At 47.5% G+C, this 26,413-nt stretch overlaps 1 protein-coding gene across 1 annotated transcript in view; it reads left to right on the top strand.

Annotated features, from left to right (window-relative positions):
• LOC144713858 (Phosphatidylinositol 3- and 4-kinase family protein) overlaps window positions 1–25,875 on the top strand; it is a 39,513-nt gene extending 13,638 nt beyond the window's left edge. Inside the window, exons 9-26 of the mRNA XM_078588574.1 lie at window positions 10,643–10,860; window positions 14,361–14,519; window positions 14,598–14,780; window positions 16,843–17,346; window positions 17,724–18,083; window positions 18,423–18,637; window positions 19,118–19,298; window positions 19,374–19,501; window positions 19,618–19,768; window positions 20,842–21,108; window positions 21,211–21,288; window positions 21,858–21,905; window positions 22,287–22,459; window positions 22,549–22,744; window positions 22,971–23,111; window positions 23,843–24,051; window positions 24,143–24,304; window positions 25,197–25,875. Coding sequence (XP_078444700.1) covers window positions 10,643–10,860; window positions 14,361–14,519; window positions 14,598–14,780; window positions 16,843–17,346; window positions 17,724–18,083; window positions 18,423–18,637; window positions 19,118–19,298; window positions 19,374–19,501; window positions 19,618–19,768; window positions 20,842–21,108; window positions 21,211–21,288; window positions 21,858–21,905; window positions 22,287–22,459; window positions 22,549–22,744; window positions 22,971–23,111; window positions 23,843–24,051; window positions 24,143–24,304; window positions 25,197–25,455 — 3,632 coding nt within the window. The 3' untranslated portion in view covers window positions 25,456–25,875. The remainder of the gene's footprint in view (window positions 1–10,642; window positions 10,861–14,360; window positions 14,520–14,597; window positions 14,781–16,842; window positions 17,347–17,723; window positions 18,084–18,422; window positions 18,638–19,117; window positions 19,299–19,373; window positions 19,502–19,617; window positions 19,769–20,841; window positions 21,109–21,210; window positions 21,289–21,857; window positions 21,906–22,286; window positions 22,460–22,548; window positions 22,745–22,970; window positions 23,112–23,842; window positions 24,052–24,142; window positions 24,305–25,196) is intronic.
• The last annotated feature ends 538 nt before the right edge of the window (window positions 25,876–26,413 follow it).

Raw genomic sequence — 26,413 nt, 5'->3', positions numbered from 1 at the left:
CCGCTCCAGAAAGGGGACTCTCCTCTGACTCTAGCCCAGCGTCTCTCCCAGTATCTCGGAGCCATATCTGTCTCTCAGGATGTTGAAAACCAACCCCTCCACTGAAGTCGCAATCTTTTCCACCCACTTAGTCAACAGTGCCAAATTCATTGACTCCAGATGTAGGATCTCCAGCCCTCCGTGCTTTACAGGTCTGCATAGAATCTCCCACGCTACTAACGGCACCCCCTTTCGGTCTTCCTCTCCACTGTCTCCCCAAAAAAACCTCCTCATCGCCCCCTCCAGACGCTTCACCACTCTCGCTAGTATTATAAATACCGATAAGTAAAATAATGGAATCGCAGAAAGCACCGATCATAGAAGCACAAGTCGACCCCCTTTCGAAAGTACTTTGTTCTGCCATCCTTCCAGCCTCCTTTCTACTTTCTCCACCACCGAATGCCAATCAGCTGCTAGAATACGTCGCCCTGTTAATGGGAGACCCAAGTAACACGTCGGGAGGGATCCGCGAGGTGTGCCTAAAGCTTCGGCACATTGTGTCTCTTCCTTTGAAGTAAATCCAAAGCCTACGAACACGGACTTAGCTCTATTTAGTTGCAGTCCTGAGAAGTCTGCAAAAAGATCTAGTAATGCTGATAGAGTACGAGCTTCTGTCATCGAGCCTTCAATGATAAATGTGGTGTCATCGGCATATTGCAAAAGCGGGATGCCCTCGGGGTAGCTTGCTGTTTGGAATCCTTCGAAAAGGCCCTGCTCGCAGGCTTTGACTGTGCATGTGGCCAGGGTGTCCACCGCAAGTACAAACAACAGTGGTGCTAGCGGGCAACCTTGTCGGACTCCCCTTTGTGGCCGGATCCATTCCCCCTCAGCTCGACCATTGACCAATATCGAGAATGAGTGAGACGTAACACACCGTTTCACCCATGTCACCCACTCATCGGGGAACCCACGTTTGCGCATAACAGACCATAGAAATCTCCAGTCAAGCGAGTCATATGCTTTAGCAAAATCAACTTTCTATATGAAACCTGTTAGTTGGGCGTGTTTTTTATTTCCTTTTTCGTTCTTCCTTATTTGCCCCTCTTAACTCGTTTTATATCAGTAGGCCCAATAATGTGGGCCCACTTGTAATCCCATAAGTATGGGAAGACCTAAGACAGAGAGGTAAGTTGTTTTTCTCTGTTCTCTTTTTCTCTCCACCGTAACCCTAGAATCTGAGCTCGCCCCAGTGTGTAGCAAGGGAGATCAACGATCAACAAAACCCTTACTCTTCTTCGCCTTCCATGTGGATACAATCTCCCCTGCCACCACCGCACTGTCCACCAGTTGTCTACCAGGGATGAAAGCTGATTGGAAGGGTCCGATCAGGTCTCCAATTACCACCCTTAGCCTGTTCGCCAACACCTTGGCGATGATAAGATATATGGAATTCGAGAGTGCAATGGGCCTAAAATCCCCCACGTTGATGGCCCCAGAGCGCTTGGGCAGCAGAAATAAATATGATCGGTTTAGTCTCTCCAAGCCATAATTACCACGTCGGAATTCTTCCAATGTACTACTCATCACCTCTGATCCGACGACCTCCCAAAATTCACTGAAGAAGAATACTGGGAATCCATCGGGGCCTGGTGCACCCTCTTCATTCAAGCCCTTGATTGCCTTCCTCACTTCTTCTACCAGGAGTGGCTTTTCCAGCTCCTCTTGTTGGACTTGTGTTAACTTGGATGCACTTCTACCGCTCCTTCTCCAATGGTTCCGAGCCCCTCTTCTGGTCACTTCTCTGAAATGGTTTGCCAGCGCTTCTCTAACCATCTTTGTCCCGACAAATTCTTGCGCCCCCACTTTCACTCAGAGTATTTGATTCGAGCGCCGTCTTCCATTTGCCGCTAAATGGAAAAACCGAGTATTGGCGTCCCCATCCTTAAGCCATAGTTGGCAAGATCGCTGCCTCCAGTCCAGTTCTAGCTTCTTGTCTTCGTCTTCAACTATCCCTCTCCAGTTTTTTCTCTCCATGTGCTCCGTATCAGTTAAGCCCCGTGCATCTTCGAGGGTATCTATCTGCTGAACTCGTGTAAGGGCTTCATCTTTACGGCAGTGACGTTCTTCTCGGATCTTTTTTTTGAATTCTGATAGATGAAGGCGCAAGCCTGCCAGTTTGGAGGCCAATTGCAGCGTGGCTGTGCCTTCGCTGGGTTGAGATGACCACCATGACATCACGTCTTCTCTAAAACCTTTCTCCCGCAACCACAATTTATCCATCTTGAAGTATGTGATACGACTCTGCCACGTACGTATCAGAGGTCAAAACGTCGCCGGTCAACGAAGTAGCCGTGGTCAACATAGAAGAACTATAAATAAAGCATTCAAGAAGGAGAAGGGCATCTTTTGGAAAAGCGTGGTTTCAAAAGTGGCCTGGAGCGCGGGAGAGTCCCGGATCCAGAGAGGAGGAAGCGTCGAGAGCGACATTCCTATTTCCTTTTCTGTTCTTGTTATCTTTTTCTCAAGGAATATTGCCAATTCTATTCAGGAACTCGTTTCTTGGTTTGGATCTAGGGAATCGATTAGTCTCCTCGAGTTTTTTTCCAGATTGGAGCCATATCAATATGTGGGTTGTTTTGGCCGACATTATTCTGCCATAAAATTGGGTTGTGATCCGACAATGGTCTAGGGAGTGCACGCACATCGGCCAACAGGTATTCCTCCAATAGCTCCACTGAGCAGAGAAACCTGTCCAACCAAGAGAGAGTATTAGGCCCCCTCGTACTTCTCCATGTGTAGACACAATTCATCGGCCCCATTTCTTGCATGCCCGCTCGTGATATAAAGGACCAAAACTCCTCCGAACCCAGATCTTGCCCTCCCGTCCCATCCGGCCTATCGCCCGACTCCAATGTCACTTTGAAATCCCCTCCAATAAGCATGGCAGTCCCTTGGAAGAGAGAGGCCACGGCCTCCAGCTCCTCCCATAGCATGTACCGGCGTGCCGCAATCACTGGGCCGTAGACTGATACCACCACATAGTGGCGGTTGTCGCACCTTCTCTTGATTTTAACTGCAGCCACATACTGCCCTGTCCAAGACCCCTCCTTAGCATAGGTCACCGTGTTCCATGCCACCAATAAGCCCCCTGATCTGCCGATTGCATTGACTGCCACGAAACCCTCCCAGAACCTTCGCCGCACCAAGTTCCACTCTTTGGCATCACACCTCTCCAGCATTGTCTCCTGTAGGCATACCACATCAGCTCCCCATTGTCGCAAATACCCTCCCAACACACCACGTCTCCCCTCATCTCAGAGACTATGTACATTCCAGGAGATGCACCTCATAATTGTGATGGTGATTGCCCCCCCAATGGTTGCTCCGGTAGGAGCTCCACTCTCTGCTAGTTCACGTATCGTCAGCTGCATGTCTGACTTCCTCTCTATCACGGCTTCTACTCCTTGGCTTGGGGCAGCGGCAGTCTGTGTCCCCTCACCCACCAACGGACACGGAACTGTCTTCCTTGATGGCCCTTCCGTTCTCAGCCGCATCTGACCATTTTTCCCTTACACTAGCCATGTCGCCTTACCCTGCTCATCCGTCAAGGCTAGCTTCCCCCGACGATATACAATGCCTTTACACCGCCGGAGATCTTCTTTGGTGATACGACGTGTTCTTTGGGCTGCCCTTAACCTCCTCCCCCGTTGTCCTTGCCCCTCTGTGGCAGGGTCACCCTGTTGAGGTATTAGGATGGCCGGCGCATCCAATTCCTTCAACCTTTGTGGAGGGTCTGACCCGCCCCTCTTTGTTGCTTGAACATCTGCAGTCAATTGCGTCGGAGAAGCCAATGTCACAGATTCCCCCTGGGCTTGGTCCCCTCTATCGCTGACTGGTGCCAGCATGTCATCTTTGGGCTGCAATGTGGTGTGTCGACGCTTGGGAGTACTCCCCACCACCTCTCCCTGTCGCGCCTCATGCCCCCTGGTTCCGAAAGGTGCTGGTGAGAGTGGTCTGGCTCGGATACCCGCTTTGAAAGTTCCATCACAGCCATGGATTTGGATTGACCCTGGTATCGGATCTCCCTCCACCATTTCGACTTCCATCAAAACCACTCTAGGGTCCCCCGACTTCAACCCGTCGAGATGATATGTGTCAGCCGTCTGAAAGACTCGACCATCCTCTCCAATGTCAATCTTCTGCGATGTACCAACGGGACACCATGTGCCTCCACCACTACCCCTCGTTTCCTCCTCCTTTCTGCCCCGTCCATGGGGAGGACCCAGCGCCATCTCACCTCCGTGGTGTCTCCGATCCTCTGCCTCCAGCCACAGACCGCCACACAAGTCTTCAACGATACCCCCGGGAGGAATAGGGTATTGTTATCCAACTGCTGCACCTCTGCTAGCTCCGTCACCGGGAAGTTCCTCTGTAGGTCCCTATTGACCCCCTCCAAATCAGGAGAGCCCCCGTAAATGTCTCCCACCAAGCACCTTTGCAGAATGCTAGCATAGTCCTCCCGCTTTTTAGCACGTGCCTGGTCCCCTCGATAGCCTTTATTCCGAAGTGGTTTCTCTGCCCTAACATGTGCTCCAGCCTCCTTTTTCGCCCTTTGAGGACAGTTTACTCGGCGATGGCCTGGCCCATTACATCTGCGGCAAATCACAGGCTCTCTGCACTCACGTGCGTGATGTCCCTGTGCTAAGCACCTGAAACATCTGTTGGCCTCGTTGTACGATTGTGTTGTGCAAGAGAAGAGGAAGATAATGACATCCTCATAACTCAGTACATAGGTGGGTATGTATACCCTAAGAGAGAGAAGGATAGATGGGCTAATGGGCTTATAGAATAGGGCCCATTAGCCCATAGTAGCTAGTCTCTCACTAACACCCCCCCGCAAGCGAAGTTTGGATATCTTCCATGCCGAGCTTGTAGACGGCACGTTGAAGAAGTGGGCGGGAGAGGCCCTTAGTGAGGACGTCCGCTGCCTGGTCGGCGGAGGCAACAAAATCAAGGTCAAAGATCCCTTCGTCGACTCGCTCCTTGAAGAAGTAGCGGTTGCGCTCCATGCGCTTGATACGTCCCTGTTGTCCAGGGTTCTTGGCCAACGCGATCGTCGACTTGTTGTCGCAGTAGAAGTGAATCGGGCCGGCGTACTCCACGCGGAGATCGTGAAGGATGCCATAGATCCACTGGCCCTCGGAGGCCCCATCGGCGAGTGCGCGGTACTCGGCTTCGGCACTAGAACGGGACACTTTGTCCTGCTTGCTGCTTTTCCAGCTGACAAGACTGCCAAAAACAAACGTGCAGTAGCCCGTGGTAGACCGATGATCCACAACGGAACCGGCGAAGTCAGCATCAGTGTATACTTTGATGGTCCGGTCAGTACTGCGAGGGAAGAGCAGGCCCTTGCCGGGGCAGCCCTTCAGGTACGCAAGAACCCGGTGGGCGGCCTGACGGTGAACCTCCCGGGGAGAATGCATAAACTGACTGAGCAAGTTGACGGCGAAGGCGATGTCAGGCCGAGTGTGCGTCAAGTAGAGGAGTTTCCCCACCAGTTGCTGATACCGGTGGGAATTCGTCAGTGGTGAATCCTCCCCTTTGCCCAACTTGACGTTGGGATCAATGGGAGTGCTCACCGGCGCACAATCGGTCATCCCAGTCAGTGCTAATAAGTCGACGGTGTATTTCTGCTGTGAGACGAAGATCCCACGAGGAGAGTAGGCCACCTCGAGACCAAGGAAGTAGCAAAGAAGGCCGAGGGCCTTGATCTCAAACTCCTTAGCCAAGGCGGCGCTCAGGCGGACAGCTTCAGCAACATCAGACCCCGTGATGAGGATGTTGTCGACGTACACGGCAAGAATGGAGATCCCGGTCGTGCTGTGACGGAAGAAGAGGGAGGTGTCTCCATTACTCTGAGTGTACCCTTCGGTCTTCAGAACGGAGGAGAACCGCCCAAACCACATGCGCGGAGACTGCTTGAGTCCAAAGAGAGACTTCCGCAGGCGGCACACATGACCGGGGGGCCGAGAGAATAGCCCGGCGGCTGCTGCATGTACACCTCTTCCGTCAGATCGCCATGCAAGAAGGCATTCTTGACGTCGAACTGGCGGATGGTTCAGTGGAAATGGGCCGCAAGAGCCAAAAGAAGACGGACAGTCTCCATCTTCGCCACTGGTGAGAACGTCTCGAAGTAGTCTACGCCATAGGACTGAGTGAACCCCCGAGCCACAAGCCGAGACTTGAGGCGTTCGAGAGTCCCGTCTGCATGATGCTTCTTGGCGTGGATCCACTTGCAGTCCACAGCCCTCTTGCCAGGGGGAAGGGGAACGACGTCCCACATGTGGTTCTTGAGGAGAGACTGCATCTCCTCATCCATCGCCGCTTTCCAAGGAGGAGAGGCGAGAGCATCGGCTAAGCGACGAGGAACGGGATCGGACTCGATGCGGGAAAGAAATATCCGGTAGGGAGGACTCAACTGGTCAAAGGAGATAAAATGAGAGAGAGGGTATAGGGAGGCCTTAGTGCACTGACGGACCCCTTTCCGTAGAGCAATAGGCCATCCCAACTGATCGTCACCATCGACAGAAGGAGGAGCGGAAGCAAGGGGGAACTCCCCGGGAGGAGCAGGAGACGACACACCGGATGAGGAGTGTATGTCGGCGGTAGGAGGGGAAGATGAGTTGGATGGAGACGAGGGCTGGTCACGGACGGGTGACAAGGGCGACTCACCGGGAGGGGACGAGGATGGTGAACCGGAGACCAATGGGAGAGGAGGAGTTGCCAAGGGGGGAGGGGCAGGAAACAAAGACGAAGTGGAGGACACGTCCGAGGACCCCGCAGGGGGAACTGAGGAAGAGGAGGCAAGGGGAGAGAGATCATGGAGGGAGGAGGGTGGAGTGGTGGTGGTGGTAGACTCCACGATCAAACGGGGCCCCAAGGGGGGGGCCGAAGGAGCCTCATCCAGCGGAAGGCGTGATGAGGTAGAACAGTCCCCAAAGTAGGGTTCATGCTCGGAAAGGTGACGTTTGCCGAGATGAAGAAACGCCGAGAGGGCGGATGGTAACACCGATACCCTTTTTGGAGGGAAGAGTAACCCACGAACACGCACCTGAGGGCGCGAGCATCCAGCTTTGTGCGCGTCGGAGAAGAGTCATGGACGTAGGCCGTGCAGCCGAAGATACGAGGCAAGAGCCCCGTCCTCAGGAAAGCGTCCGGGAAGGCCGCAGTCATCCGGTCCAAGGGGCTGGAGAACTCCAGGAGCGGGGTGGGGATACGGTTAACGAGATGAGTACTCGTCAAAACCGCATCGCCCCAAAAACGCCTAGGCGCCTTCGAGTCCAACAGCAACGTGCGCGCTGTCGAGGTAACATAGCCGATCCGCCGCTCAGCCATGCCATTCTGCTCGGGGGTGGCCACACAGGAGGACTCGTGGAGAATGCCCCGGTCGGCAAAGAAAGAGTCGAGGTCAGCGTTGAAGAAGTCCCGAGCATTGTTGGACCTAAAACGCTGGATGCCGCGACCGAACTGCGTCTGGAGCATGGTGCAAAAATGTCGAACATTCTGCGCAACCTCCGACTTCGCAGTCAGAAGGTAAACCCACGTATAGCGGGTAGCTTCGTCCACAAAGAGTAGGAAGTAGCGATGCCCCTTCAGACTGGGCTGTGGGGCCGGCCTCCATACATCACTGTGGACGCGGAACAGCAGGGTCGTAGTGTGAGACAGAGAGGAAGCAAAAGAGGATCTACGATGCTTGGCCAACTGACAAGCTTCACAAATCACAGTCTTGAGGTCCACGCCCAAACATAACGACGGAAACAAACGCTGTAAAGTAGAGAAAGGTGGGTGTCCAAGACGCTGATGCTCCATCAGAAGACGACCCCGACACTGCTCAGCCACCAAGAGTAGAGTCCGGTGCACCATGAAGCACTGGGAGCGGCCTCCGTCATCCAGCAGCAGCAGTCCATTCTCCCGCCTAATCGGTGTAGTCTGGCCCACCTTGTCAGACAGAAACATACCGTCAGGCCTGAGGTGGAATGAACAGGAGACGGCATCAACTAAACGCTGCGGAGACATAAGAACTGCCCGCAGGTCGGGAACATGCAGGACGTTGTGGACCACACCAAGGCCGTCCACATAGACTGCCCCGATGCCGGCCACACGAAGACGTCCACCCCCTGCCGTGAGAACAGTACGGCCACCCTGATGCCGCTCGTAGGACACAAACCGGGCATTACTCGGGGTCATATGTTCGGTGGCCCCCGAGTGAAGGACCCAAGTAGTATCGGAGACGACAGGAGAGTGAAAAGCCGTATGACCACAGTACCATTCATCGGAAGGGGAAGGAGTGGAAGACGCACCAAAACCACCGAAGTAAGCCGTGAATGGATTCTGCAGGGCTGCCATCTGGTCACGAAGTCGGGCCAAATCTGCCTGGAGCTGATCCATGGTCACTGAGGAGGCGCTGGCGGAGGACGAGTCAGACTGGGCCACCATGGCCTTGCCGTCGGCGGCCTCTTTCTTCTTTCTCCAATCATTCAGGCGCTTCTTGCACTTGTTCTTCCCGTGGCCCGGTTTGCCGCAATATGAGCAAACCGCCGTCCCAGCTGGTGGAGCAGCGGATGTGGGCGTAGGGAGGATCGCTGGGGGCTTGCCGCCGGAAGAAAGTGCAGACGCGGTGGGGGCAGAAAGCAGGGCGGTCGACTCGCCCGGAGGACCGGAGGAGGGAGTCCCATGGAGGAGAAAGTGACTTTCCTCCTCTTGGAGCTCCTTCACCAATTCCTCAAGAGCAGGTGGACCTTCTTTGCGGTGCAAAGCACGACGACGGACGTCATCATACTCGCGGTTCAGGCCGCTGAGGAAGCCCATGATCCGCAAGAGGAGCACTTTCTGGTACGTCTTCGACGTCGGGTCGTCGGGTGGAAGATAATAGTCCACCTCATCCCACATCTTCTTGTGGGCAAGTGCATATTCAGAGATGGTCAGCGTCCCCTGACGGAGATTGCTGGCCTGACATGCAAGAGCATAAAGGCGCCACCAGTCGTTGTCCCGGCCACAGAAGGAGCGCGCCTGATCCCAGAATCCTTTGACCGTTTTCTGATGCGGAAACCGGTCGCGGAAGTCGGGAGCCAGGGTGTACGCATACAGCCAGCCGAGGACGAACTGTTCCTCAACGTCCCACGCCGCATGGTGTGGGTGGTCGACTGTAAGGGGCTCTTCAGTGCAGTGCTTGAAGAGCTGACGTGCCTTCAGGGCGGTTTCGACAAAGCGCATCCACTGAAGGAGATTCGGGCCCCGTAGGAGTGTCACCTCCGGGACCGATGGGAGCGGATGAGCCACCTTGTAGGACAAGGGCCTCTCGGCGAAGTCAGTCTCAGTGAACGGCATGTTGGTTTCGGTGGCGGCGTGCGGCGGCGGCTGGCTGCGGCGCGTGCACGCTGCTGCTGTTGCTGCGGCGTGCGGCTGCTGATTACTGCTGCCCAGGCGCGCGGCGGTGGCGGTTGCGGCGCGGGCGCGCTGCGGCTGGCGGCTGCGGCGCGGCGCACTGCGGCTGGAGCTGCGCGCGTGCGCGCGGCGGTGGGCTGCTGCGGCGCGTCTGCGCGCGGCTGGCGGCTGCGGCTCGGCGCGCGGCGGCTGCGGCTCGGCGCGCGGCAGCTGGCAGCTGCGGCGCGGGCGTCGCGGCGGCTGCGGCGTGGTCACGCGGTGGCAGCAGGCTGCGGCGCGTGCGCGTGGCGGCTGCGGGCTGCTGCGCGTGCGCGCGGTGGCGGGCGGCTGCGCTTGCGCACGGCGGTGGCTGGCTGCTGCGCTTGCGCACGGCGGCGGTGGCTGCTGCTTCGAGAGCGGCAGCGGCGATGTGCGGGCGATGTCAAACCCTAGGTGAGGAGCTCTGGAGCTCTGATACCATGTTGTGGAAGAGAAGAGGAAGATAATGACATCCTCATAACTGAGTACATAGGTGGATATGTATACCCTAAGAGAGAGAAGAATAGATGGGCTAATGGGCTTATAGAATAGGGCCTATTAGCCCATAGTAGCTAGTCTCTCACTAACAGATTGTGATCAGGCTATCATGGTCGTAGTATGTGTCTTCTTCACACGTCGGGGCCGCACTGTCACCCACCCTTCCTCATCCTCCATCTCACTGCCTTTGTTGTCAGCCCAGCCCCCTTGAGATCGGTGAGTGTGGTGCTGTGGCCATCGAAACGACCTTCCACCGTGGTCATCGCCTGGGTGTCTGTGTGCCGGGCGATCATCCCGACGCTCTTCGTCTCCTCGTGGTGACCATGCCGTCTTCACCGTCTCTGACCCCATTCTCCATGGGCCGATTCCCGACTGGACTGGCTCACTTCTCCTGCCGACCCCAGCCATTCTCAACCTCCGACTGGATTGGCTCATCTTCCTCCTCCCGATCATCTTGCCGGAATTACCTGGTGGTAGGCGGGGCAGTGCAGTTGGACTTGCCGGGTAAGTCACACCAGGTGATGCGAGGGAGTGATCAAGCCTTGCTGGTGGGGGGAACCGTTGGCCCGGGGGGGGGGGGTTGTTCCGGGTGCGGGCTCGCCGTCGGGGGAACCGTCGGGGGGGGGGGGGGGGGTCCTTAGGTTGAGACTTATCATACACTGTCAAATCCTACTTCTTTCATAATCTGGTTTTCTCTGCGCAGGTGTAAAAGCTACCTACCTTCTTGCTGTATCTTTCTTGGAGATCATACGGTTCAGCTGTAATGGTGGAATCCTTTATGAGGAGTCTGGTTCTCCCACATCAAGGAGTGCATTTAACTGTGTATTTGAATATCTTCGCACGCCAAATTTGATGCCTGCTGTTTGCCAGTGTTTGACTGCACTTGTCCATGGAGCTTTTGAAACAGTTATTTCTTGGCTGGTACCATCTGGCCCGCTTCCTTTGTATCTTCCATTTTTGCTTCTCGTATTTCACAGTTCTATCTGTAGGAATTGCGTTCTAGATAATGTTACCTAATATTTGATCTTCTAACAAACACAGAGAGGAAATACACTCTAAATCGAATTTTTTCTTAATTCCTTTTTTCTTTCAAAAAAAAGATACTTGAACATGATTGTATTATTAGAAAGCATTTGTGCACATTGTCACATAATCTTGCTTCTTGGGTATGAGAGGGGGTGTTGAGAGTCCCATGAGCTGAACTCATTTCTAAGGTTGAGATATAGAAGATAACGTCGGAATCACAATCTATTAGGATATGTTTGAGTTGAACACCTTTTTATTTTCTTTTTGTGGATCATGCAAGCTTACTGTGAAAGGTTTGCCATTTCGCTCTCATTAGTCGATATTGTCTTCTTCTCTTTTGTGGAAATAGGTTGCTTTAAGTTATAAGGTCCCGTCTCTCTCACAATGTGTGGCTTTTTAATCCAAGCTATTCTGATGAATGAAGTGGTCCTTTGCTGTTTGCGTCCATACCTTGTTTGTCCAAGCAGTGTGAACACACCAGCCAACCATGGGGGTTGATGGTTCCTCAGAGGAATCATTTTGAGATTCTATACAGGGTGGTGCACTCCTTAGGCGAGAGGGACGTAGTTGACCTTTTGTGGTGCACTGGGGCAATATGGCTGCACAGAAACAAGGTCATCTTCAATGAACAGGAAGCACTGATGGACGCTGTTGTACAATTAGTGACAACTTTTGCCTCTGCAGGTTTAAAAGACCACAGCAAAGGGAAGACCGTCCTTTTAGGCCTTATTTTGGTAGGATCCTTGATCTCGGGTCGTATCGGAGGGAGGGTAGAGGACGAGGATAGGGTAGAAGTTCCCGGGGTAGAGAGGTGAAACGGGAATGGTCGGGGGAAGGCCGCCTGAGGGGGTAGGGATCGGCCAGGGACGAGCCGCCTGAAGATGTGGTGAAATGGAGACGATCGCGAGGACGGGGATCGTGGGGCGAGACGGAGCATAGATGTAGCAGAAACGAGAGAGGAAGAGAAGCCACTAATACTTAAGATTCAACATTCAGTCTGGCCACCTCAAAGGAGGGCTGTGCTATTTAAAGGCAACATAGAAAGAAAGGACGCATATTAAAATGACGATAATGCCCCTGATGCCTAGGAAACCTATCATATGTTTACTTAAAGATCATTTTCAATCGCATCGGGAGGGTCACTGTTTTTGTGTGATCTCCCGTATCTTTCTCATAAAAAAGGATAAGGGACTCTGACTTCCATACTTTACACTGAATCTCCAGGAGTAACAGGATCCTCCGCAAGGTGGTCTCCGGGTTATCTTGCCTCCAAAGATAATTCCACTAGTTTTGGCCATTGATATGTGTCAAGCCCATTTTAACTTCATTTGATATCAGGAAACACAATTGTGACCCTGTCTCGATCTGTGATGGCCACAGTACAAGAGGTCTTGTTCTGACCTTCCCTTTCAGATTTCGAAATGCTTTTTCACACAGCAACGAGTCCTGTAGCGAGAGATAATAGATCAGAGATGAAGGTTGCTACTAGAGGGGAGAGAGGCACTACATGTTCATCAAATTAGCCCTTGATACCATGTCAAACTTGCATCAGCCTTCTTCTCCCTCTCTTGCTGCTTCCTGTCTTGAAGTTCTGTTGGCTCGAGTTTTGGCCAAAAAACAGCTTAACACCTATTGAATGGGATAAGGCCTTGAAAGACCACAAAGAGTGAGGGGTGGGCCTCATGTCACTTAAAGGAAATGGGCCTCTTAAAATATGTGGCCCACTATTACATAAGTAAAAAAATATAACATAAACTGAGGACTTTCGAAAGTTCCCATCCCTGATTTCCTGCAACTGACAAAAGTGTCAAGAGAAAGAGAGAACAAGAGAGCAAACATAACTTTGGGCTGAACAATTGTATCTTTTTGCTATTCGTATATGTGATCCATACAAGGGGTTAGTGGGCTGAAAGATGAAAGGTCCATTGTGAATTACAATGGGAAGATAACATAGGTCCTCAAAGTGTTTGGTCCTCTCATGCTGAACAGGTTCATGGGCCAGGTTGATTGCAGATTTGTTGTTGCACAAGGGAGTTGTTGAGTGATTCAGACAGACCGCTAACTTGCAGAGAACACCTTTGATCCAGAGAGCCTCACAGATGCCTTTACTGAGAGCTTGGAGTTCAGCTCCAGTGCTGGATAAGGAGACGACCGTTTGCTTTTTTGCTACATCATGTGACTAAGTTGTGGCATAGAAATGAGCAGTAGCCAGAGGTAGATCCGAGATCAACATGCAATTCAGTATAATCAGAGTCAGTGTAAATTTGGAGACCCAAGGGGTGGCCATATGATAACATGAGGCGAAGGCCAAGTTACCCTCAAGTAACAGAGAATTTGGCGGGCAGCCGGCCAGTGAGAGAGTTTTGGATGATGCATAAATTGTCTAAGAACATTAACAGAATAAGAGATTTCTGGCTGTGTTTGACGCAGATGTCTGGCCAAATGTATTGTGTCATGCTCGCTGTTACTATTTTTACGTTTGAGGTTGAGTTCCATAGGAGTTGGTATGGTCTGGCAATGAAGATAGCCAGTTTCATCTAGAAGGTCATAGATATATGTCTACTGGGATAGCATGAACAGCTAGAGGAATGGGCCATCCTAATCCCCTGGAAGTAGTTAAGGGAGCCTAGGCTTTTAGTATCAAATTGGGCATCAGTTGTTGACTCAAGGTAATAGTAGCTGGGTAGAATTACCATTAATAGTAATATCATCAATGTAAACGGTAAGAAGAGCAAGTGTCGGAGGACTGTCGTTTGTAGAAAAGGGTGTGATTACCATGCTCTGGGGACTGTTTCAATCCATACAGGGCCTTGAGAAATGGCACACTTTCCGGGCAGGGAGGTCGTTGTCCAGAATATGCTTTCATGTTAAGTTAGATAACCATGTAAAAAACATTTTTACATCAAACTGTAGAAGATCTCAATTCTGATGAGCTGCTAAGGAAATGAGAATCCAGGTGGTGAGCGGGGGATAAACTCGGGGAACTCTTATACAAGGATAATGACCCTTATTGGGCTTGTTAGTTCCTCAAGAAAATTTATCTTTGTGAGTCCTTAGATTATAAACCCATCAGAGTTAAAGCATAACAGGAACTAGAAATACAAAAGCACAGTGCCACATATTGTCTGATACTTTGACAAAAGAGACAATCTCATATTTATACCATACTTCCCAGATCCTTACTTGTTTACTTGACTTGAGCATAAGTTTATTTATCCCCTCTCTCTGACCTTATTTTCTTAACATTGCCATGGTATCCTGTAACAAAGACATCTCTCTCATTGTTATCCATTTTATCATTATATTTGTTTATAAGTAAGTTTGGCTATATTGTCTTGTCGCTTGCTTGTTAACTTGTCTCAACTATTAATGTGCTTTTTAATGTTTTTCTGCAGGAAAATAGGATGTCTGAAACTGGTAATGAGGCGGACTTGAGAGAATCGGTTCTCTCTTCTCATGCATGTTTTCTCATAGAAAACTCGTTTCACAGGGAGGAACATATCCGGGAAATCTCCTACGTTTTGTTAACTCGGCTTAAAGATAAATTTCCTCAGGTGGATTCATGTTTCCTTTATTAGACAATCTGTTTTTATAATCTCATACGCTCACCAGGAGGCTCTACAACGATACAGGTTTTGTGGAACACTTCTTGCTTAAACTCACTTCTGTTCTCAGTTTATGCGGACTTACCTTCTTCCTCCCTAAATGATCCCACTTGGGTTGCTGCTGCCCGGACCTTGTATCAAAAAGTAGTTCATGAATGGATACGTGGCGCTCTTTCGTATGCACCATGCACTACCCAGGGCCTTTTGCAGGTTAGCCTGAAGAATCTTTGTTGAGATTACTTAAGCTTAAGTCCACAAGATCCGCTTGATAGGTCCTAGAAGAATGACGTGTGATGCTAAACATTTTATTTTTGATTAGATTCTTGAGCAATGTTATGTTCTGATGAAACAGTAACTCTAAACAAATATCAGGAAAATGACTAATGCTACACCTTACGTAATACTTTTTCACATTTTGCTGCTTTTTGTTCTATGACTCAATTTTTGTGGAGTTTACAATTGGATAGATTTGCTTCTTTTGTTTGAAAAAAAGAGGGGAATGACACCCGAGATCAGTGATCCTCCCAATGTGATTAATATGTAAAAATTATAAATACACACTTGACTCAAGGTGTCCCCACACTTTCCCTTCACCTCGCTCTAAACCAAGCTGAGACTAAACTCTCGGCGTTGTGTACCCTGTCGACTAGTGATGCCTCCCTTCCTTAGAAAATAACCTCTGCTGCCATTCGACGGTATTGCCGTGAGCACTTCAAACAATTGTCCTTCCTCCTGCCCCCTGGATACCCGGCCCCATAGAGAGTCACATAAGGCCTCTGAATGCACTAAAGAGGAATATCTGGAATGTCCTCTGGCCCCAGGGGCCCTTTCCCGTTCAACACCTCGATGGCCGCGTGGATCTCTGCCTCTGAGAAAGGTCTCATCAACTCTCACTTCTGCAGCGACGTCGACTGACTTGCTCTCATGCCTCTCCACTTCAACCCCCTCTCTGAGAAGTTTCTGAAGTGTTTGGCCATTGCTCCTCCGACTGCATGAGCACCCGCACTCTCGATTTCCTGCATGCACCCTTAATAACTGGTTCAGTCTCCCACTTCTATTTGTTACGCGATAGAAAATCTCGTGTATGCATCCCCCTCCTTCAACCGCAACTGCGTCGAATGTTTTCTTCAATCCATCTCCACCTTATTGTCTTCCTCCACTATTATGCCTGGAGTTCCTGCCCCTCCTTCCCCGATAGGGTTCTGGTACATTCCAGGTCGTCCATGTTCTTGCTTCTGGGTAAGGCCTTCTATTATGGGCCTCCCTAATGTGTTTCCTGTACTCCTTTGGGTGGCCCTGCAGATGGCCAATTTTGTTGGCCAGCTGTGTTGTCGGGCAAACCCGGGCCACCATGAGATACCATCCAACTACCCGCTCCTTGAAGCCCGTCTTTTGGAGCTAGGATTTGTCCATCTTGCTTTCCCCCCCCCCCCTCTTGGAGGAGCTGCCACTGTCACACTGAGCATTGTGCATTGTCGTTGTGCATTGAACATGGGTGCCACACTGAGCGGCCCCCTCTCTGAGTGCTGCTGCTCCGTGAAACCCTGCTGCATGACTCCTGCCTCTCTACCGACCTCTGTGTGCTCCTCTGTTGAGTTTTGCTGCTTGAGGGAAATCCTCTGCCAAACCGTCACCCTGGCCATATGCAGCTGCATCGAGAGGACTCCACAGTCTCCCATGTCTCCCTTGTCTTAGCTCTCCGCACTGGCCTGGCGCTATCGGCCTTGCCGTAGGCCTCTACACTGTCAACCTCTGGAATGGCTCTTCGTGTCACACCTCCTTGTCGCTTGCGTCACCTTCTGTGGTTACCATCCACCTCTCCCTGCAGTGGTTGCTCCACCAATGCCTGCACTACACTTCCTCCATCCAATGATTCATGCAGCCGACACCCTCGTCCTAAGCCACCATGCCATCACCCCCTGCGATATCCCTCTTCATCACCTTCGTCATTGTCCCTCCAATGATTTCTCTGGTGATGCCCACACGATGCTTCTTCCCTCTGCCAAAGTATCACTTCTTTACTTTTGTCTTTATGCATCTTGACGATATATTTATGTATTATGAAAGTTCTAGATCTATGTTTTGGAGATGGTTTATGGACTGAAAATCAGCCTTGTTATAACGATATGGATGGAGGAGCCTTTGTTTATGGCAGCTAACATTAGAAACTTTTCTATCCAACTCAATTTAGGCTTTGTTTATGGCTGTCTATCGTGTCATTAACATTGTATTTTTTGACATCTGCTCTTGTGTAATTTTGTTTTCATCTCAGGTAAAGCTTTGCAAACTAAATGCCTGGCAGAAAACGCAGCAAATGGCAGATGTTGTTTCACTGCTCTCTGATTTGCGTCTATCCTCTCTGAAAAATGACTGTTGGACGGGGATTAGAACTGCAAACATTCCAGCGGTTGTTACTGCTGCAGCGGCTGCCTCAGGAGCAGATTTGAAGGTGACAGATACTTTCAGCATGGAAATTCTGCCTACTGCTATATCCAGTGCAACCCTCAAGAGTAATTATGCTGGGGAGATCGCTGGAATGAAAAGATTATATAACACTATTGGGGGCTTCCAAATGGGTAGTTCTCCTGGAAGGCCAAGCACAAGGGCCCCTTCTCCATCTGACCCTGAAACAGATTCATTCAATCAAATTCTTCTCGTAAAATTCATCCAGTATCTTCAGCAATTTGTAAGCATTGCTGATAAAGGTGGTTCGGTGGATAAGGCACAGTTTCGGGAAATTTGCTCGCAGGCAACAGCGTTGCTTCTTTCTAATACTGTAAGTTTTCTCAACTTAGGGTTCTCTCTGACAGTGTTTGCGGATCATGACGATTTTAATCATCCAATAACCTATCATCGTCATCCTCTGCTGCTTGAGAGATGATGATTTTTTTTTCATTGTCATCGTTAGCACCATCCTGGCAAAAAGGATGATGATGACTCTGCTACTGCCCTTCATCATCTGAGCAAGGTTAACAAAGGGATGATCACAAGATGCGATAACAAGAAAAACTCATCATTGTTATCTTGGCAAGGAGTAATGACGAGATGGTAGCGGCTCATAATCTTCTTTTGTCATCATTGTTGTCATTGTCATCTATGAAGGGGAACATCTCTCTCTCTAAGCGTTATTAATCTATTGTAGAAATTCTGTAGGGTGATGATAACAAGCAGAATGCAGAAGGTTTTTCACAGCTTTTGCGGTTGCTGTGCTGGTGTCCTGCCTATATATCAACGGCTGAGGCAATGGAGACTGGCATATTTATTTGGACATGGTTGGTAACGTCAGCCCCACAGCTAGGGCCACCAGTGCTCGCGGAGCTAGTTGATGCATGGCTATGGACTATAGACACCAAACGTGGTTTATTTGCTTCGGATGTGAGGTATTCTGGACCTGCTGCGAAACTGAGACCACATCTCGTTTCCGGAGAACCAGAATCATTGCCTGAAAAGGATCCCATTGAAGGAATAGTAGCGCATCGGTTGTGGCTCGGCTTCTTTATTGACCGTTTTGAGGTGAATCATATGCCTTCCACTGTCTTTTTTCTTAATTTTCCTATACTGAAACCTGCAGGTCTTATTCAGGAAGGTTGTATGTTAGACTCTTGTAAGACTCGCTTGTTAGGCTCATTCTATTTGTTTCTACAGGAAAGTGCATTATGTGGTGCATTTTTTCTTGTAACAGTGATTTATATCACTTATGAGACTTTGCTGCCTCTTCTGTTGAAAATGATGGAATAATGCCAAATTTTCAATCTCTTATATTGATTCTACTAGCGTTATGCTTCTTAAGAATTTGGGAATTTTTATGTGACCTCTGCTTTTTGTAATTGACATTCCTGTTTGGGCTTCTAGGTGATTCGCTATGATAGTGTTGAACAACTTCTGCTTCTGGGTCGGATGCTGCAAGGGACTATGAAGTCACCTTCTCATTTTTCTCGGCATCCCGCCGCTGTTGGTACCTTCTTCACTGTAATGCTTCTTGGACTCAAGTTTTGTTCGTGCGAGATTCAGAACAATTTACAAAACTTCAGGCTTGGTCTCCACCTACTTGAGGATCGGGTCTATCAGTAAGTCTCCTTATTCCCTTAGTGTGCGCATGTCTAGCAAAGAAGTCATACTCCCTAGTGGATTTACGCCACGGTTGGTTACTGGTAGATAATTGACTATTCACAAGCCAAGCTCTGCATTTCTTTCACATTTTTATGAGAAAGTTTGTTGGTTGGCCTTAGATTTGATTGCTAATTAGTAAAATTGTCCTGGCATTCTGTGTTGTGTTTAGCTTTTTAAATTAACTTTTTAATGTTTTTTACTGTCCCAATTTGGCTTGAGAACCTGGGTGCTGGTAGAGAACTGGAAAAAAGCAACTCTGCCATGGTCTTGTTTTCCTGTTCTTTTAGAACATTTATCTTTTAAATATTTCATACAAACCTGATTTCTGTACTCTGATAATGTGCTTTCCTTAGTACGCATACTGTATTTTATATTTATATGCATCGGTATTCTTGTAAGCAGTCATTTGTGTATGAGTGACAGATTTTTGCTTGCAGCTCATGTCTGGGATGGTTTTCTAATGCACCTGAGTGGTATGACACAAATAATATGAGCTTTTCTTTGAGTGAGGCACAGTCTGTTTTTATTTTTGCCTCTTATTTAAAAGAGCAATCAGACACTTCCCAGGCTGAGTTAACTTTGGAAGGTCGCAGACGTGAAACAGAATTAGCTGATAAAGTAAGAGTTCCCGTAAGTTATTTTTTTCTGGCGTGTATTATCTTGACTTATTCATATATTCTTCCAAAAAAACAGTGCCATCCGGTTTGGGGCCCAATGGACAACAATGTAATTGGACGAGGAAAACTGAAAAAGTTGCTTTTAATGCTATGCCAGCATGAAGCAGATAGACAAGAAGTTTGGGCACGGCCCTTGAATTCAAAGTAAGTACTGTTATATGTAGATTCTTACAGAAAAATCCAACACTTCTCCAATTTTTGTCTTTTATTTATGATTTGAAATACTTACTGGAATTTATTGCTCTCGACTGCTTATTCAGGGATTACTCCTCTCGCTCTAAGATCAGCTCTGAGAAATGGATCGAATATGTGAGGACTGCCTTTTCTGTGGATCCTCGGATAGCCATATCGCTAACTGCCAGATTTCCCACAGTGACTGCGGTGGCCTCTGAAGTAGCAAACCTAGTTCACGTATGCAGACCATTCTGAACTACTAGCTTATTATTTAAGTTATAATGTTATAAATGATTTTTTTTTTGAAGAAAATATGGAAGGCCACCCGGAACCGGTGGCCAATCAGCTATCATTAAATTGTAAATGTTTTGTACAAACAATGTACAAACCCAACCAAAAAAGGACTATCCTCTCCTTCCAACCCAAAAATGATACTACATCTCTTTGAGATTCTATTGAATTGAAATGTCTTCAGAAAATTTATTTGACGCAAGCTTTCTTGTTTAATGTATTTTTACTTCAGAATTATTTGTTTTTTGAAAAATAGGGAAGACCACCCAAAAATGGTGATCAACTTGATGGTATTGAAATAGGTGAATGATGAATAACATGGTGACCAAAACGATCCCCCCTTCACCCCCTTGTAAACCAGTATAGAAGAAAAGTCTCCACATCAGGAAGAACATTTTCCATGGAGGCCGTCCTCCCATTAAAGACCCCCTCATTCCGGTGCAGCCATATTGCCAAAGCACTGGGAGACACTTTCCCTATTTCATATTCTTTCTGAATCTGCTTTTCCGGATAGAGCGCTAGAAGGCCTTGTCAATGGATGCATCCACCCGTACGATTTGCGGCAAGGCCCGCATTGACTGGGCAAACTGACATGCTAAGAAGATATGGGAACAGTCTTCCTCTGCCCTTGTGCACTTTGTGCATTCTGCCGAAATGTCTGGGAACATTCTCTTCTCATGGGGTCATGTGACTAGTCATCACCTCATCAACAACCATCTATAACCCTGCATCTTTATGGGAATTTTCGTTTCCAGAGATGGCTTCAGACCTCCAGAAATCCTGCTCTGACCTTCATGTAGGCATCCATGACTGAAACGGAGGTGCCTCGCCACTCCCCGCCATATTGTGCTCTGCTCAAAGGTTTGAGATGTAAGAGTGATTGTTGCATGCCCATCAATGTAATTAGTATTTAAATAATTTGAACCTAAAATTGTAGATTTCTTTTATTATTTTGGGTCTTATTCAGTCATCTTTTTCTACTGTTATGGTTTTGACTTAAATCATCTTTCTCTTCACAGATTCATATATTGGAAATTCGGACCGTACCAGAGGCATTACCTTTTTTTGTTACTCCAAAAGCAGTCAATGAAAATTCAGTGTTACTACAGCAGTTACCTCATTGGGCATCGTGTTCTATAACGATTGCACTGGAGTTTCTTACTCCTCAGTATAAGGCTCACCCTCGCGTTACAGCATATGTGCTTAGGGTTTTGGAGTCATATCCTCCTGAATGTGTCACCTTTTTCATGCCGCAACTGGTCCAAGCATTACGCTACGATGATGAGGTGATAAAATTGAGATTCCTGACAACCTTTCGATTCCGTAGCCTGAAATCTTGTTTTTGCTTCTGATTGACTTATATTTTCTTCTGGTTGAAAATTCAACAGAAATTAGTTGAGGGTTATTTGGTAGGAGCTGCCCAAAGGAACGATGTGTTTGCCCACAGTCTAATATGGCACCTAGAGGTGGGTCCTTCTAGTATTTATTTTCTCTTGTATTTAGTTACCTCTGTATTGCCCACAGTCTAATTCATTGCATCCCCAAATTGTCTCAGATTGGGTTTTTAGATTGTTCTGCGACAAGGCAAATTAGAATCTTCTTTAATGCGATTCAGTGCTTACTTATATTTAAATTACCTTTGAATTTTCAGTCTATCATTTAACTGATGTAAATTAATGTTGTTCTGTTACACTGGAGCAGTATTTTTTCCGTCAGACGCGGGTGGTTAAGCCATTGAAGTTTGGCAACCAGAAATGTGTCAGAATTGTACTTGAGAAAATTTAAATTCATTTAACACCTTGGGCCCAGAGAGTGTCAACAGTAGAATCAGATCTCAATCTTATAATTCTGTATTTTGTCTCATCTCGATTAAGAATGTTTAGCCAGATGGTTTTGACCCTCTTATATCTCTTTTTTTTTGCTTGTTTAAACCATTTAAATGTGTTTTTCTCACATGCCCTCATTATCTTACATTTTGCAAAATCCTTTTGTATGTTTTCCTAAATCTTCTTTCATGATCTTAACAATTTTACAGGGCGAGATGTCTGGCTCAGAAGTGGGAAGGGATACTGTTAATGCTAAGGTACTTTCTCTATCAAAAATCCTTTTTTGTTCTCTTAATAAATTTTCCTTCAAACGTGCCTTTAGATCTTAAACATACTATGTCGTGAGATGCTCATGACAATGAATATCATATGAAATACTGTTATTTTATAGCCTTTTGGGCTTGATTGATTCATACTTCTACATTCGAAAATCTGTATCATTTTTCTGCTTACTTCTAGATAGCTTTGGTGTTTCTTTCACATTAATGGGGCGGACCATCAAGTTAGTAATTATTCTAAAACGTTTATATCATTTTTAAAGGTGCATGTTTAATCAAAATTTTATTTTCGCCCGTGTCCTTCATTTATTACCATCTTAACTCCTTAACAGTGAATCTCATAGCGTGTCTGCCTTCCAGAGCAACAGCTTTCAATCGTTGCTGCCGCTGCTTAAACAGAAAATTATCGACGGCTTCAGTCCAGAAGCGCATGATCTTTTCCAAAGGGAGTTCGACTTTTTTGATAAGGTGACCTCCATTTCTGGGGTTCTTTTCCCATTACCCAAAGAAGACCGCCGAGCTGGAATCAGAAGGTGCCAGTACTTCCTCTCAAATTTTTTTTGGGCTCATTTTCTTCTGGCTCTTTAAGTTTTTAACGCTGCATGTGTATAATTACTTGCAGAGAGCTTGAAAAGATTGAAGTTCAGGGAGAAGACTTGTACCTCCCAACTGCACCGAATAAGATTGTTCGGAGCATCCAGTTGGATAGTGGCATCCCACTGCAGTCAGCTGCAAAAGTTCCTATTATGATTACTTTTAATGTTTCAGACAGAGATGGCGACCCCAATGCTGTTAAGCCACAAGCTTGCATATTCAAGGTAACAATATCGTAATAAGCGGATAATTTTATATGGGTTACTCGAGTAAATCATTTGAGGAAGTAGATTGACAAAGGGCCTCAATTATTACGATTTAATTCTCGCAGGTGGCATTCTGACAACCATGAAATTTTGTTTTTTCTCGCTAAAAACTAAGTTGTATGCCCATCTGGGAGGTCGATATTCATCATCAGCACAATGCCTTTTGTTGAAAATTTTTCTGCAGGTTGGGGATGATTGCAGACAAGATGTACTTGCGCTTCAGGTGATTGCTCTCTTGAGAGATATTTTCACAGCAGTCGGTCTGAATCTCTACCTGTTCCCTTACGGCGTGTTGCCCACTGGACCTGAGAGGGGCATTATTGAGGTAAACTTTAAATTATCTCTGCAAAAAATACATTGAACTACGGCTCAAGAAATTCTTTTTCAAGGATGAAAAGAAATATTTTGGAATCCGGGTATAATTTCCTATTGAAAAAGAAATATCTGAGAGGGATTCTCATTACGATGCGAAACCAGGATTGGTGGACAATGATGAGTTCCTTATTTTCATCGTCATCCTAATTATGTAAGAATGACGAGTTGTCATTGCCCCTTCGTCATTTGAAAGAGGCAAGATATATAGAATCCTATTTAGAGAAGAAAACTACAGTATCTAAAATAAACTCAGACCGGTTACATAACAAACAGTGATTTGAAAGATGAGGGCGTTAAAGTTGAACACCAATCCACAGGTCGGGTCTGCGGTTCTTGATGATAACAAAGAGAGATTCATGATGTGTTATCATTGTCATTTTCATTGGTTTTAACCTAGAAGATGATGAGATAACCATCATCATCTTCACTCCTGTGGCAGACGATGATGAAGATAATTATGATAAGGACAAATCCACTCCAGGTGTCAGGCATCCTGTCCACTGGATGCATCCAACTTGATGCATACCGTCCAGTTGGACAAGTCTAGACGACGACCTGATTACGATCATCTCGTCCGGTCCCACTTCCGGGATGCATCGAACCATCTGGCCAACAACTATGGGACATTTTCTTATTTAGAAGTCGTTTCCGTTTTTTAATGATTATTACCCTTTGCAAAAGGTGGTTCCCAACACTCGAAGCAGAAATCAGATGGGCGAGCTCACGGATGGGGGCCTGTATGAGATCTTCCAACAGGACTATGGACCTGTCGGTTCGTCAAGTTTTGAGGCTGCTAGAGAGATGTTCATTGTCAGCAGCGCTGGCTATGCCGTGGCCAGCCTCCTTCTACAGCCGAAGGACCGCCACAACGGCAATCTCCTCTTTGACAAGTACTTGGTCTCTCCTCCGATCAAGTTGATGATGAATATCATTTTAACAGCATACATTCCCTGACTTTTGATGGTTTGTGTGGTTGGTCAGCATGGGAAGGCTCGTTCATATTGACTTTGGTTTCATTCTGGAGACGTCCCCGGGCGGCAACATGCGGTTCGAGAGTGCCCAGTTTAAACTGAGCCATGAGATGACTCAACTCCTTGACCCTTCAGGCTCCATGAAGAGTGAGACATGGCATAAGTTCGTCAGGCAAGTTTCTCTTCCTCTCCTTCTCTCTCTCTCTCTCCGTTTCTGTGTAGACTGTTTTTGTGTTATAATCGAATTTCTATACTCTCTTTTTTCTTTACTACGGCTCAGGTTAACAGCATTTTGAATTTTCCATCCTTTGCTTGCATGCTTATTTCCTCTCTCTCGGTTTCTAACTGCCTTTCTCTCTATCTTTATCAGTTTTGCCTTTCTGCAGAAGTACATATGAGATGCGTGTATGGGTCAAATTTCATTGCTCTAGAGTTGGGTCAAATTCGATGTCTCTATATTTGATTTTCCCTATCTCTCTTTCTTTTGGAGGGGAAGGGGGAGGAGTTCAGCAGAGATGCGCTTATGAATCGAATTTCATTGCTCTATTGTTGGCAATATATTTTGTCCCCTTCCTAAGCCTCCTCTCTCTTTCTATATATTATCTCTCTCTTTCTCTCAAAAAGAAACCTTTGATGCATTTACCAGATGAATTTCATTCCATTTCTCTTTTTACCCCTCTGCCTTTCTTCTCTCTCTCTGTCCAGGATGGCCCAGGTAATGAGTAGCACTTTTCGAAATTTTCTCTGAAGCAGAACGTCGGGCAATAAATAATCGAAGCTTGATCTCGAACTATTTTTGCAAGCTTATCCAAAATCTTATTTTCTCTTGATCAGCTTACATTTCGCTAATCACGACTCTTGAAGAAATAATGACCTAGTTGATAATATGATAACTAAATGCTTATTTTAAAATACTTTCTATGATTTTTGTCTTATTAATCTCGAGTATATTATAAAATTATCTGGAACTAACTTTTTAAAAATTCTGCGCATTATGGAGATTTGTATTTATCCTTACTTGAGTTCATTGAGGTCAAGTCATTGTTTTATGTGTAATGGCACAGTTTGTGCGCGAAAGGGTATCTGGCGGCGAGGCGGCACATGCAGGCGATATTGACAACAGTACTACTGATGGTGGACAGCGGGCTGCCGTGCTTCAGCCGGGGCGACCCCATCGGTAACCTCCGCAAGCGCTTCCACCCGGAGATGAGCGACCGCGAGGCTGCCAATTTCATGATCCGCACGTGCGCGGACGCCTACAACAAGTGGTCTACCGCCGGCTACGACTTGATTCAGTATCTCCAGCAGGGCATCGAGAAATAACATCTCCGCCGTTTGTTTTCTCCCCTGCCAAATCCTCGGCCCTACAGTGGGCCACGTCACCTCCCGGTATGCCAATCCTTCCATTTCTCTCTCTCTCTCTCTCTCAAGATCATCGACGCCCCTTGGTTATATTTATCTTGATCTGTAGGGGGGTTTTCTGTCCTCATTTTTCTATAGTATGTTGTTATTTTTTTCCTCTGGTCCAGTCTAATAGAGGGGACAGGGTTCTAAAACTCCAGCATATCTATCAGTACTATTCTTAATTGTAACTTTAGGATGAAATTTCCAGTCTTAGGGAGATGGCTGGTGATTGGTCCTAAATGTGTTTTTTTATTCCTAAATGTGTTTTTTTCTTCCTAAATGTGTTTATGTTGATCAAATTCCAGAATTATTCTTAGTTGGCTTTTTCTTTCCCTTAAATTCCTGTTATATTCCTTCAATTTGTTCACTTTCTATGGTGATTTCTTAAATGGGCCTTGATGGGCTCATGATTATCACTTTTCACACGTTTTGGACTCCTCGTCACTCACTTCCGCCTTTCTCCATTTGGACAACTTCTAGATGGTTCGAGACGTGCTAATATTTTAATTTGTAAAGAAATTCCGGAAGTCGACTTATTTTCCTTATCCGCCATTTGGCCTTTTCTGAAGAGGGTCCCCCCCTTCCCTTTCTTTTTTTTTTTTTTTCTATTTTATTCGTCGAAGAGAAATTTTAGAGCTCTCGCGTTTAAGCGAGCGCCACGTCGGGTAAAAGCGAAGGAGCGCCCTTGCGGGGCCCACTGCTGAGTCAGCGGCCAGCGGTATTCCTCCTCCGTGATGGGCCTTCCACACGTGGGTAACACCGTGGTGGGTTCATCTATTTTTTTCTTTTAAATAAAAGTATTTTTTTATTTAGGGATGTTTATCCCTTTGCACATATAGGGACAAGGCAGGTCGTTAAAAAATACCTGGACTCTCTT

This window comes from Wolffia australiana, chromosome 16 (assembly GCF_029677425.1).
Source record: "Wolffia australiana isolate 7733 chromosome 16, ASM2967742v1".
Classification (NCBI taxonomy): domain Eukaryota; kingdom Viridiplantae; phylum Streptophyta; class Magnoliopsida; order Alismatales; family Araceae; genus Wolffia; species Wolffia australiana.
The sequence above is the reverse complement of the archived record's forward strand: the minus strand, read 5'-3'. Positions and strand labels throughout refer to the sequence as shown.